The sequence below is a fragment of the Branchiostoma belcheri genome, unplaced genomic scaffold, assembly GCF_001625305.1.
Source record: "Branchiostoma belcheri isolate BF01 breed outbred unplaced genomic scaffold, Haploidv18h27 scaffold131, whole genome shotgun sequence".
Classification (NCBI taxonomy): Eukaryota; Metazoa; Chordata; class Leptocardii; order Amphioxiformes; family Branchiostomatidae; genus Branchiostoma; species Branchiostoma belcheri.
This window is the reverse complement of record NW_017802725.1, coordinates 265,149-279,376: the sequence shown is the minus strand read 5'-3', so window position 1 is coordinate 279,376 and position 14,228 is coordinate 265,149. Positions and strand designations below refer to the sequence as shown.

The window sequence follows — 14,228 nt, the reverse complement described above, 5'->3', positions numbered from 1 at the left end:
ATAATATATACGGCTTAGATGTCTATGCGCATATGCCTTAATGGCTTTTAAGTGTGTAAAAATAATGTGTATGGCTATGGACGTATAAAAGAACGTTGCGTGAATTAAGAACAGAGCGAGCACGCGCACGCGCTGAATTTTGGGCACAGTGTCAGTGGGCCAAAGTTGAAAGTTCAGACAAACAAAAGATGCGCGATCGTGCGGACTTTGCCACAACATTTGTACTCTGACACAGGCGTCCTCGCTTTCTGCTCAGCCACCACACTGCCGAGAAAACAATTCAGGTATGGGGAAGCTAGGCTGGACTCTGGCTCTTCTGTTGGCCGTACTGGTGGGGTACGTCTGGTATGAACCCGCTTTTGATCCAGGTGAGTCCCGCTAACGTCTCAAGCATGTGTCAAAATAGCAATGAATTGATCCTTGTTTGCTATCGTCGGATCGGAAGGGGAGGGAGTCAATGAACGATACGCTATATAAACATGTGACATGATACACCACAGCAGTGAGCGTCGTACTTAGTAAGGTTGAAAGGTTTAGGCTTAGAAAGCGTTACTATGGTTGCAAACGCTAACGTAAATGCTTGTACATGTAACGACAACATGTATGTGTGTCGGATACATTTTATACATGTACTAAACGTTAAGTGTATATCTTACAGTATTTTTTTGGGGGGGGGGGCGTGACTCTCAAATTATGCAACCCTGGTGAAGTACACAAACTATTAAGTTTAAATTCCATGTAACTGTAGAATGATCGTATGAAACGTTTATAACGTGACTATGTAGAATCCCTGAGGGGAGCTCGAGTGGTGGTGACCGGCTGCAGTACCGGTATCGGCGAACAGATGGCGTACCACTACGCCAGGCTAGGCGCCAGAGTACTCATCACTGCCAGGAGGGAGGGACGACTGAAGGAGGTAATAATAATGAATAATGATAAATATAAATAATAATAAATCAAAATATAGTGTATAAGTAACACCGGGTTATGTATGATTATGTTTAGCTGCACAAAAGTTGTTTGTGCTTTGTTTCTTCCACTTTCTGGGAACAAATTAGGTCAATGACCTGGGCCAGATGTCTGTCACCATGGTAACTGGTGCTGACAGTAGCAGACACCCTGTGCTGTTGGGTTACATATGTAGCAAGTTGCAGGACCTAGATGCACAGTAATAATTGCCCTGATGACTGATAAATGAAGATGACAGAATGTCATTGAAACTTTAGCTCTTGTAAAACAGGTGGTTGTGAATAAAGAACTTTGCTATTCAATCTTTCACCAACCTGATGAAATTGTTCATGGAAAATTGAGACATTGTTTTTGGTCCATTCTGTTGTTGTCCAGGTAGTAGCTAAGATGAAGGACCTGGGAGCCCAGGAGGCCATCTATGTAGCAGGAGACATGGGGAAAGCAGAGGACTGTGAGAGAACCATCCAAACTGCCAAGGAAAAATTTGGTTAGCAAATATCTTACATATACATGTATACTAGTATAAATGTATGGCCTGTTAATTGTTTTTGTTCTTCTTCTCCAAACACTTAAGGCCAGTGACCTGGACCAGAAGGTTGTCACCATGGTAACTGGTGCTGTAGCAGACACCCTGTGGTGTTGGATTACTTAATGTAGCAGGACAGAGTTACTAAGTAATTAAAGGGGCTGGTCACCATACATATATGAATATATGTATGTGTTTGAGTAAAAATAAACAGAGCAATGATTTGTTAAGCTCATGTTTACCATATGATGTGTAAACATTATGTATTTCCTTTACAAATGTTACCTTTCAAGTTATAGTAACCCTTTTTGTGACAAGAGCATCTTTTTTTGCTTGTGCAGGAGGTCTGGACTACCTAGTCCTAAACCATGTAGGCACCAGCTATAAGGGCAAGAAGGCTTTCCTATGGGACGGTGACATGGAGTTCCTCCACGACCATGTGGTGATCAACTACTACAGCTACATCCGGCTGGCATCACTGGCTCTGCCGCTCTTACACAGGACCAACGGCAGCCTGGTGGTCGTTGGGTCAATCGCAGGTATGTGGGAAATGTAGAAAAGTTATGCTGATGCAAATTTGTTTGAGAAAGCTAGAACAATCTGCCATCTCTCTTTGCATCTCCATCCATCGATTCACCCATCCCTTACTCCATTCATACCTCTTTCCCTCAATCCATCTAACCATCCATTGTTTTCTCACAACGTTTGGTAAATTGTGGGATGTGGGATTAAACAATGCAGTTATTCATCTCTGCTTTAGAGTATAATGTTTGCAGAAGGGAATTTTGTTTTGCTCTGTTTCTTCTTCTCCAAACAATATAAGTTCAGTGGCCTGTAATAGACAGCTGTCACCATGGTAACTGGTGCTGTAGCAGACACCCTGTGGTGTTGAATTACATTATGTAGCAAGTGGCAGGACAGACTTGGAGGGGCTGGTCTCCATGTACAATATGAATGTACATTGTATAATGACTAAGAATAAGCACTGTACGTGAGCTTTTAGTTTATTAGACTAGACCATCCCCTTGTGAAGATAACATTATGCATCTGATTTGCAAATGTTACCTTTCTATACACTAAGTAGTTTTTTGCTGTTTTCTCCACAGGAAAGATCGGGAATCCCTTCACCAGTTTCTACGCGGCCACCAAGTTTGGTCTGGACGGGTTTTTCGCCTCCTTGCGGCAGGAGTTGGTAATGCAGGACATTAACGTGTCCGTGACGTACTGTGTCATTGGCTTCATCGACACAGAACCAGCCCAGTACTTCCAAGAGGTAAGTCATACAATGTACTAGTAATGTTGAGCCAAAGAAGCCAGAGAAAATGCCAGAGAATGCTAAAAGATCAGGTCTTCTGGTAGGCAAAATGGTAAGGCTGTTGTCCCATAGCCATTTTCAAGCCGTAGGGGCAGTGGGTTGTTAATCCACTGTGTCTAGGGTATGGTTTTGGAAGTTAGGGCCCTTTCCCCTCCTTTCACCACCTTTTACCTCATTTTTTTACACCAGGGTGGAGTGATGAAAATCAAGAAAAGTGCCTTTTCAAAAGACACAACGTAATGCCAGGAATCGAACCTGCGACCTCTCGGTCTCGTGCCTGATAGCCTTACCGCTCACTACCGATGAGTATTACGTCGATGAAGGTTAGACATCCAGGTAATACGATACGCCAAAAGCAGTTACTCAAGCAACTGGATATGATTTTGAAAACGTCAGACGTTTCAGCTAGTATCCACTAGCTTTCGTCAGTGAGTGAGGGACCAGAGGGGAAATGCAGGTTTATAAGCACAAACTATTGATTGATATGCAAATAAAGTGAAGACAAATTTTTGGAAGTCGAAAATGGAACAAAAGTCAGACAAGTCAAGAGAAGATAAGACAAGATCAAGACAAGGTCTCAGTCACTGACGAAAGCTAGTGGATACTAGCTGAAACGTCTGACGTTTTCAAAATCATATCCAGTTGCTTGAGTAACTGCTTTTTGGCGAATTACCCAATTGTTTCCCATTTGTCTATTTCCGTTCCAGACCTTTCAGATGAGTAAGGACTACAAACCGTCTCCTCCCTCCGACTGTGCCATGGCTATCATCAAGGGGGGCGCCACCCGGCAACGAGAAATCTACTACCCCTGGAGGGACGCGTGGTTCGCCACCAAACTCAGACCTCTAGTACCTGGGCTCATGGACTATGCAGCAAGAAGTGTGTTTCCGCCATTGAAAGACAGATCTCCACTTTTTACTGAGGATTAAAGCAATGATGTTTTATTGATGTATTATCGATGAAGGTTTAACAACCAGGTAATGACATACACAAGAAAAGTTACTCAAGCAACTGGATAGATTTTGAAAACTGTCAGACATTTCAAGTAGAATTCATGGACTATGCAGCGAGGAGCGTTTTTCCACCACTGAAAGATAGATCCCCACTTTTCACTGAGGATAAGCAATGACATTTTACTCTACAATCTTAAAGTTTGTATTGCATCCAGGAAGGTTAGACACCCAGGTAATGAGATACATGAGAAAAAAGTTAGTCAAACAACTGGATAGGTTTTGAAAACTGTTAATTTTTTAAAAGTAGCATTCACTTCTTTGTATCAGTGACTGTTCAACTACAGATTTTGTTGGTCACTGATGAAAGTAGTGAGTGCTACCTGAAATGTCTGACAGTTGTCAAGATCTATTCAGTTGCTTGAGTGTTTTCTTTTGAATCTTTGTATTGCATGTGTATATGGCAAACGTTGTGAATATCACTAGCAATTGAACATAAACAGAAAATAAAACAAAAACACAAAACAGAAGACCACTCCATCTTCCACCTTTTTATTATGAAGCTGCCAGTGTACTTAATGTTAGACACAAGTTTTAAATGCTGGTACAAAAATAGATGCCAACGCTTTTTTGGGGAAAAGCACTGCTAGGTTAAAGTTGTGTGGACGTTTAACTCTACTACACTGTAGGTGCACATGGATATTACAGTGGATTTGTCGATGGTGTATTAACCACAATGTGGTAAAGACATGTAGGTGTACGTACAATCTACATACTGTAGCACCAAATGTTCCTACTAGATCACACCATGTAGTCTTAAAAGACTACCCCTTTGTATCACAATACATATTGCACCTATGTATGGCTCTCCTACCTACAATTCTAGTCTACAAGCAGATCTTTTGGTGGCCACAAAAGACAGTATCAAATTGGCCAGGCAGTACATGCACATTGTATATTTGCCACCCAACTGTCTGGCTAAAGGATACTGCCTGACCAATTTGATACAGTCTTTTGCGGCCACCGAGACATCTGCTTGAAAATTATCCCCTACCCAGCTCACCTCAGTTGATATCATTCAAACATATCCAGCTGTTTCCTGACTTGTACTTTCTCTAATAACTGCACAACCAGGCCCTCCCTTACTGTCTTTGCTCTACCAGTAATAATTGAACAAACCTTATAACCAAAATAATCACAAATGCAAGGCAGAGAAGGATTCTTCTGTGCGATCTACCAGAGGACAGAAACCCTAGAGATGTACAGCAGACAGTTCAGTCAGCTGGATAATCTGAAGAAACTCATGCGGACTCACACAGGGGAGTCCACATGTGTCCACCCTTTAGGTGTAAGGAGTGCAGCAGGCAGTTCAATCAGCTGGGGCATCTGAAGAAGCATATACAGACTCACACTGGAAGATTACTGTATTCTGACTAAAATTTGACAGTATAAAAAAGGGTTTATACTGACAATGACAGAAAATATCATAAATGCATGGTTGACATATATGTGCAGTTATTATAGTAAATACAGTCAACTTTGACACTCTCAGCTTGTTAAAAAGACTATCCAAAACTTGCCAATGTAGTGGAACAAGCTGGATATGTTAAATGATGTTTACCATAGCTACTACAGTACAAACACACCAACATACATGTATGCCGACAAGCCTCACAAAAGCATTACATTCAACTAATGTGAGATGAATAAATAGCTAAGGCCACACCAATTTAATTTCTTGGTTAACGGATTCGCCCGCTTCATTTTTTTTCTGATTTGCAAATAAAAATAAAAATTCAGAATCAACTGCAAAATGCTAATATTTTGCCCTGAACAGTTGAAAACCGTCCTTTTCATCCTAGTTGTTACAGTTATTCCATCTTTCAATGCAATGGTATCATTACAAGTTCAAAATTCATTGTTTAAATTTTGAACCTGCCTGGTGTGTTGACTTCATGGCTCCTATCGTACCATTTTGGGCCATAATAGGATGCCTGGGCCTGTTTTATTTTTTTTCGCCCGCCCGCTCCATTATTTTTCTAGAAAAATCTGTTAACCAAGATATTAAATTGGTGTGGCCTAAGGATAAATATATAGACATAATAATTCATCAGCGCAATGCACATGCAACTTACAAAATACGAGTATACCGAGTGTTAGTCAAAATTGTAGCTGACTGCTTTGAAAAGCTACGAAAGCCATAGCATCCAAAAGTAACCTTAAAGTTTATTAAATCTACAAGATATACACGTATCTTCACCAGAAAAAAAATACTATCAAAATTGGCTTTTAGTCCATCTTATCTAGCTTGCAGACAAAAAGTATCAAACTAGTCACCTTACAATACTAGTAGTAGATTCCCTTTCAAATACTCTAAGTAAGAAAATGCTTTAAAAAATACCATAATTGTAGTTCAAGTTACTGAGCGAGATGGATCCCATAACCTGAGTCTTGGAGATATCAGTTTGTAAAACCTTTGAAATGACGCACGATCCCTTCTTAGAGATATCATTTTGTAAAACCTTTGAAATGACGCACGATCCCTTCTTAGAGATATCAGTTTGTAAAACCTTTGAAATGACGCACGATCCCTTCTTAGAGATATCAGTTTGTAAAACCATTGAAATGACGGACGATCCCTTCTTGGGAGTGTTTTAACTGATCAGAAGGCTAAAACAATATTTTCACTCCTTCCACTTTTACCATATGTGGAAGCTGTGTGGATATGATTTTTCCCATTTCAATGATTCCACAGTTATGTTTGTAGACAGTACAAATGTAGTTTTGGAGAGAAAGTCTCCATCAAAGTTTAATTGTCTTAAAGGATCCTCCTGGAAATAAAAACACCCAAAATTTAACTTTCACTCCACATTTCTCTTAAAACTGTGTTTCATAATTAAGGTAAAGTAGTCTGGTGTCCAAGAAACATAAAACAGTAAAATAAATCATGGAAAAGAAACTGACATTAGACTTTTCCAAATATGGTGTTTTACATAGTTTCCAGGAGTTTGTTTACTGGGCAGTTTGGTCTCCATGACGACCAGCTTTACTTCCCCTTGGCCTTTCTGCTGATCTTCTTGGACTTGTCAGTGGTTTTGGGCGGCGGCTGGGCCCCGGCCTGGATGTGACGCCCGTACAGGCTGGGGGTAACAGAGACAGACACAAAATAGTCCACCCCAGTAGGGATTAAAAATATCACAGTACTAGGATTTTCTTGATAATTGACTAGAGTACTGTACTCAAGGTTTGTGTCTATCTGCCAACATTTCTGCCAGAACTTTTATTCATGTGATTAATCTACATGAAAATTCCTAATTTCGTGCATAATTTTGGCATGGAAATAATGGGTTTTCTGTTGATTTTGCCAAAATTTAAGAGGTTGAAGAAACAAATCTTAGTTTTGTAACTAAATGGATATCCTTCCATCCCATAAACACATATTTTGAATTATTCCCTGGTTGCTAGACTTGAAGGTGTGCAGCCTCACATGGCAACCCAAAATCAACTGGGGTGTGCCCCCTTAACGACAGGTGATCAGATAAAATGTGAGGAAGAAAGAGCCACTTACTACTTGTAGGTGCAATCACTACAGCAGGGAGCTAGTCCACTGGTAGTGGTGCATGTGTGTTAAACTCCTATATTCTACTCCTATACTTTTTCTCAAATGCTGAGTGCTATGTACTCTGTCTTTGGTATGACTTGGCTGGGGATTGAACTCACAAACTACCTGAATGCAAGGCAAGCACTCTACCCACTTGGTTGTACCAGTAACAAAAAGAAACACTTACTACTTGTAGGTGTCGGACCTGAGGTACTCCAGCAGGTGAGACACTCCCACCTGCAGCTGGTCCGCGATCGGGGCCACCCACGGGTTGTTATCCCCCTTAAACACCATCTTAGGCCCCGACAGGTCAAGCTTTCCTGTAAGGTCACAGGTTAGAGGTCACAGGTTAGAGGTTACTGGAACTCTGATCATTGGGATCGTTTTGTTTTGTTTGTAGTAATCTTCGGACACAATGCCAAACCAAGAGAGAGAGAGAGTACTTCTCTATAAATATTTTTCTGTTCACAAGAGACGTTTTATGCATTACGGCCATGTGAGTTCAATGGCTAGACTGTTTGCAATACTGTAATTCACTTAATGTTCACGGTAGCAAAAGTTCACGGTCTGAGAAAAAGTGGACATGTTCACAGAACTATATGTTCACGGTGGTGACGGGTGCAGGAAAAAGAAAGTGCAGAAAAGTTCACGGTACAGAAGTGACAGTGAAAACCGTGAACATAACAGTACAGTGAAAAAAACAGGAATTACAGTATGTTCAAGCAATACAAAGATTCACAATTGGAAAATTGGGGTAAGTCCAACTTGTTGTGTTACATGTAGACAGTACAGTTCAAACTTGCTGAATATTCTGTATCTCTACTGGTATAACCACCCTTTGGCATAACACACACAGCTTCTGTATCTGTATCTGCATAGCTGGTATAAATGCCATTTCAGCATAACACACCAACGTTGCAGGTACGCAGTGGCGGCAGCAGCTAGAATATTGCTATGGTATAGAGCTGCCCCCTACCGAGTTCAGGTGGAAGTACAGTGAGCCTGTTGCCCTGGATGTGCAGCTCCTTCAGCCTCTCCAGGTTCCCAACCTCCATGGGCAGGGCAATCAGGTCGTTGTCTCTCAGAACAAGCTACAGCATATACAAACAGACATATACATTATAACAAACAAACAAACAAACAAACAAACAGAACAAGGGAAGTCAAACTAATCATTAATGTACCATATATTTGGATACACATGTCTACTGTACTATTAGATGGAAAAAGGTGTTAGCTCTACCAGGCTTCAGAGGTGGCTGGAAAGAGTAGAAATTGGCCACCAAATAGACATACATGTAGTAGATAACATGCCAGAGGTACAGTTTCATCTCTCAACTACTTTTGCCTTCATGAAGTGTTGAAATACCTGATCAAGTTACATCATATAATCCGCTCCACAGGTCCCAAAACCTCTTCTGTGAATTTGAAGGTGAGCAATACCCAAAATACTTCCTGGTAGTCTGAACTCTTCATCTATTTATTGATATAACTCTTCAATGCCTAGTTATGCCTGTAATACTCACGATCTGTAGCTTCATGAGCTGACCAACTTGTGGAGGGAGAGTTTCCATGTCGTTGTCACCCAGGTACAGAGCTCTCAACGATTCTGGGCAGAAAGGGCAATAAAGAATAAGATGACTTCAAAGATAAGTACAAATTTCCTGTGGCTAGGCTAGCGGGCACAAGACTGAAAGGGCACAGGTTCGATTCCTGGCGTTGTTTGCTAGACGCTGTGTCCTTGGGAAAGGCAGTCTACATGGCCTTTCTCAGTCTAGGTGTAAAATGGGTACCTGACTTCAGTTGTGGAGGTAAAAGGCAGTGGAAGGAAAAGAATGTACTCCAACTTCCAATACCGTACCATAGAGACAACCCCCTACCTCTACAGCCTAAAAATGGCTATGGGACTACCTTTACATTTTATTTTTTTACAAATTTCCAAGAAAATCAATATAAAAATGTTATATAAGAATGGTGACTTTGAAGATTGAATGTAAAAAGTACAAGCTGACAAACTCAAAAGTAGTGCGAACAGTTAAAAATTCTACAGTAAGTGACCTCACGTGACCTCACCTAAGTAGAAGAAGTTTCCCGGCAGGCTCTTCTCAGTCAGGTTGTTGTACGTCAGGTCCAGAATCTCCAGACTCGGGAAGGAACCAAACCCTCGCGGCAAGGAACTCAACCTGTTCATCCTGGTCTCACAGGAAAAGATTGAAAAAAAAATGAATCTCTTAATTTCAAATACCTTGGATAGCATTTGCCACACAAGTTTGATTTACCCGTATTGTTTCTCAGATGTTTGCAGGATATCAGAAAGAAAGAAGAGATCCTGTAGATATAGATGTAACACAGAAATGTAGCACTTCCTGCTACCCTTGTACCTCAGTTATCTAAACTAGTGCATTTGACCCATGTGGGCCACGAAAAAAGAATATGTCATAAAGTTCATCATCATTGTTATATTCTCTGACTACTCACCCCAGGTTAAGATGCTTCAGCTTAGGCAGGGTAGACAGGGTCGTTGGAAGTTCCTGCGAACATGAAAACAAAAAGCTACAGTAACATTCAACACAAATCATATACAATTGTCTGGTATTCCCCATTGTGACATTTACATTTTTTTCTAATGAAAAAGCAAATCCTTACTTTTAAACGTTAAAACTAAGTAGAACAACTCTGTTCTAAACTTTACTACAAACTCATGCAGTGTTTTCTGTGAGAAATTCCAGAATTTTCCTGACCTCAATCTGGTTGTTGAACAGGTTGAGAATCTCCAAGTTCTGCAGCTGTGCAATACTGGGAGGAACCGCTAGGGGGGAGGGAAGAAAGATTCACTCAATTAAGGTTCTGTGTCAAAGTATCAAATCATTGAACTACAAGCTTGATATAAACCAGTCTCTACCAGGTTTCAGAAATAGTTTGAAAGAGTAGGAATTTGCCAAACAGACAGATAACTTGCCAGGGGAGTTAGTGCACTAAGGAGTAGAGTTTGTCGCTCTGGCAAGTTGTCTATTTTGGCCAATTTCTACTCTTTCCAACCACTTCTGAAGCCTGGTAGAGGCTGTATGATGATGATGTACATGTGTATACACATGTACTAGTAATACTAGTAGCTATAGGTGGCACTGGGCTTGTTATGAATATAAACAAGGCTATTTAATTCTATGAAAAATGTGTATATTGTCTAATGTACAAATAAAGCTTTAATTTAAAACTTTGCAGTGGCAAAATTACTACACCACAACATGGTCAAATCAAATACACCCATAGCCGGTGCATTGTTGGCATGTTTTGAGTCACCGTGTCAAGGTAATGCCAGGTAATATATCAACCAGTGTATCATCTGTAAAACCATGCTGAAAAGGACTATATTGTCAGAATTTGTCAGTTTATAGTTCCTAGTTATGTGGCATGAGGGAAAAATGTTCCATATCGTAAATATGGAAGTAAAATTTGAGATAATGACACCAGGTGCAGAGACAGCTGCAGTATAGCCACTATAGGGGTTCAGTCTATTGTCCAATTGCCTGAGGGTATGAACCAGTCTACAGTTGGATTGGTGGTACGTAAATCTGACTGCCACAAAACAAATGCAAAACAAAGGGATATAAGACTGTATTTGAGCCAATACAGAACATCATTACTTTATCCAATGTTTTATTTATTGTACACCTTCATTGCTACACTAGTACTAGTGTACATTTTTTTCTCAAAATTGTTGAATTTCAGTACAGCAAACATACTGTACATTATTTCTCTACCTGTCTGCTAAACCAAAGGTCTTCCAGTTTGCTTATGACCTATTTGAAATTTCTAACATTACAATTTTACAGTTTTTATTAACTGGACAAAGATGTTTTGATAATGTTAACCTCTCACTCACCATGGAGCTTGTTGTGACTGGCTGTCAATCTCACCAGGTTGGACAATTGTACTGTTGGAGAAAAGAACATTTTTATAAATCTAGACAGACATACACAAGGCAAGTAATGTAGTATATACAGACACACACACACACACACACTTACAATAGTAACATGCAGAATTCTCATTTCACAGTGCTCTTTTTAATAATCAGAGTTACATATCATAGAAGTGACTGTCTTCTATTTTTCGCTTGAACTTGTTTATGACTAAGCCCAGTTCTGATTTAGAGTATTAACCTAAGGGGGTCGAGGGGGTGGGGCACTGAGTTAAGTCAAAAACAACTACTAAAACAGCCTTTTAAAAGAGTTAATATGCGAATCAAACAACAGATTTGCATTCTCAAACGTGAAACTGAGCTTTATTATCGAAATAAACAAATGTTTTTGGTTTCTAGTGTACAGGATGGGGAGGGGGGCGCGCAGTAAATAAAGTCACATTCCATCCATAGTTGGGCCATATATGAACAACAACACTTACAAAGACCCGGTACGTCCAGGAGATTGGAGATTCCCTTGTCAACAAGCTCGAGTTCTGTTCCTCCTGTCCTCTCCTTGCAGTCTTCGACTTGCTTCTTGCCCGCCTTGGACATCTTGAAGGAAAATACGAGAGTGAAAGTTTGAGAAAACTCCCAAGGAAGTGGCCCAGACTTGAAAAACCGGAAGTGGCGATTTGCTTCCCCAATCCTTCCGCGCAAGACAAAATAAAACGAAGAATTCTGTCGGTTCTTTTCAAGTTAGAGCCAAAAAAAGAGACAATATGTGGATGTGTTTCAAATATTAGGAATAAAAGACGCATTTCTGGACGTTTGCTTCGTGACAAATAGCCAAATATATTATGATATAGAAATTAATACACAGGTTAGAAGGTGAAAAGGCCAACATAAGGTCAGAGGTCAGTGGGTGTGTTACGATAAAAGCGATCCTAGCGATTAATAGTGGAAACTCAGCAGATTTGGTAAGTAACTAACAATGTACGTAACTTAATGTTACTCTCCGAGCAGGGTTTAGGCTTAGGCTTAGTCTTTTACGTGTTTTAGGCATTTTTATCGGTCTTTCTGTTTTGTACCGCTCTCTCTTTTTTTTGAGGGGGGGGGGGCAAATATAGTGCATGCTTGATACTGTCTTACAGCCACCAAAAGATCGGTTTGGAGATTACATTATAATCGCGTTTGTAATGAAAGTGACTGCTAAATTATTTACGGAGTGAAAGCACGTATTGAGTTACCACCAAAGTGCAATTAACATATAACATCCGTGTCCATAATATCACCAGGGTCCATAATATCGCCACCTTGAGAAATAGTGTGCTTTAAGATATTTTTACTGCAACAGTCTTTTGGTATTCACTCCTGCACACCTCAAATGTACATACCTAGGGTATATTGCAGTAAAAATATCTTTAACAGTTTAAGCACACTTTTTCTCAAGGTGGCGATATTATGGACTATGGTGATATTATGGACACAGATGTTAGTGTGTTACTCCTATGCAATGGAGCAAAACAGCCTGACAAAATCTCAGGAGGAAATTTCAAATTTGCAAAGAAAGCATCCTTAAAACTCAAAGTAGACATTTTGGTACAATATTAGTGAAGAAAAGCCAGGAAAACGTGTATATAAATAACTACAGCTATTTTCTAATGGTTATTTACTTTTATCCTCTTGACTACCTTTTAGGTAACTTGTTAGGTTATTTGTAAAAAAAAAAATTCACCGGACAAGCGCAAAAGCGAACAGTTCGCCTTAGTTCATTTTGTTTCGCAGATAGCTTAATTTTCATTCGTCGACTTTGAAATGTAACCGTTATGAAATATGATATGGGACAGAACATAGTCTGTTCGTGACCTTGTGTCATCCCAGCTCGGATGTCGGTGTCGTGTGTTGTCATAACCTGATTGTTGCCGGATTTAGCTGCCTCAACCAAGACCCCCAAGCGAACCTTCTTTACTTCATGATAAAGTTAACCTCGTATTTATATAGTTTAGAAAATAATGACGAATTGTGAATACCAATCTAGCCACGAGACATTGTAGAATTAAAAAAAACTGTTTCTAGATCTGTGATAAGCAATATCTGGGTCTAAATGAGTACCAGTAGGTCATAGGGTGTCTTAGGTTTGTCGAAATCGTGCCATCTTCTTACAACACCTGTCACAGCAAATATCACACTGTTTGTTTTCCCCTTTCATCGCACAATTCCGTCGACTTTGAAGCAAATAAACATCTAGAAAATATCACACAGTGTGTTTGAAAGTTACGTAGGTGATTATATACCAAGTTCTGCGCAAACTTACCAGTCTACTGCCATAATTCAGCATGATCGTTGATGAGTCGACCGCTTCGGTACCTCACCACCTCAAATACAAGCTAACAAGGTAACCAGCAACTATAGAGACCATATATGGCGGTGAATGTTGAAGGCAGGCTTCAAGGCATCCAGACGTTAAGTCTTTCCTGTATCTTGTCAGACGATCCTGCAGATAAAGCTTCACCTGGATTTAAAACCACAACAGGCTTAGTCACGCCGATGCGGAAAACGAGTGTCAATCACTGAATCAGAAAAAAGATGGCAGAATTCCAGAAATCCCAGCAGAGAATTCTTAAGTTGTCTTCAGACCAGGAATTCCGGACTTTGAGACAAAGTTAAGAAACTGACGTACCGAAAAACAGGGGCTGGAAATGGCAGAAGGACAAAATGGCGATGGCTTGTCAGAGACTGATCGTGGTAGATAGTATCTCCGCTACGTAACGCCGGTATCGGATGTTCGGTCATGTCAGAGACTTGACCCGTGTCGATGTCAGGCTAGGGTTAGGATTTGGATTTATAAGTCGGGTTAGGTTTAGACTTTATATATATCAAAGCATAACTAGTACTTTTCTTTATACCTTAGAACTAGTAGTATAAGTGACAGTCAAACTCAAACATGTTGATTTATTCATACA

General features: G+C 40.2%; 2 protein-coding genes across 3 annotated transcripts; one reads left to right on the top strand and one right to left on the bottom strand.

The window, feature by feature from the left end:
• Window positions 1-238: 238 nt before the first annotated feature.
• On the top strand, window positions 239-3,914 carry LOC109464062 (hydroxysteroid 11-beta-dehydrogenase 1-like protein). The gene is made up of 6 exons (XM_019760984.1): window positions 239-368; window positions 786-916; window positions 1,345-1,456; window positions 1,837-2,034; window positions 2,602-2,768; window positions 3,518-3,914. Exons 1-6 carry the CDS (start codon window positions 287-289, stop codon window positions 3,737-3,739), a joined length of 912 nt encoding a protein of 303 aa, XP_019616543.1. The 5' UTR covers window positions 239-286; the 3' UTR covers window positions 3,740-3,914.
• A 1,925-nt stretch (window positions 3,915-5,839) lies between these two features.
• LOC109464096 (ras suppressor protein 1-like) lies at window positions 5,840-13,781 on the bottom strand. 2 transcript variants are annotated; one of them, XR_002139866.1, is made up of 11 exons: window positions 13,580-13,781; window positions 11,766-11,877; window positions 11,245-11,295; window positions 10,103-10,170; window positions 9,840-9,892; window positions 9,435-9,553; window positions 8,888-8,970; window positions 8,338-8,452; window positions 7,549-7,681; window positions 6,283-6,900; window positions 5,840-6,234 (listed from the first exon to the last, which is right to left on the bottom strand). XR_002139866.1 is itself a non-coding variant. In XM_019761029.1 (10 exons), the coding sequence occupies exons 1-10, from the start codon at window positions 13,601-13,603 to the stop codon at window positions 6,807-6,809; spliced, it is 852 nt and encodes a 283-aa protein (XP_019616588.1). In that variant the 5' UTR covers window positions 13,604-13,781; the 3' UTR covers window positions 5,840-6,806. The 2 variants fall into 2 exon arrangements, 1 of the variants encoding a protein (XP_019616588.1); XM_019761029.1 differs by having other exon boundaries at window positions 5,840-6,900.
• Window positions 13,782-14,228: the final 447 nt, after the last annotated feature.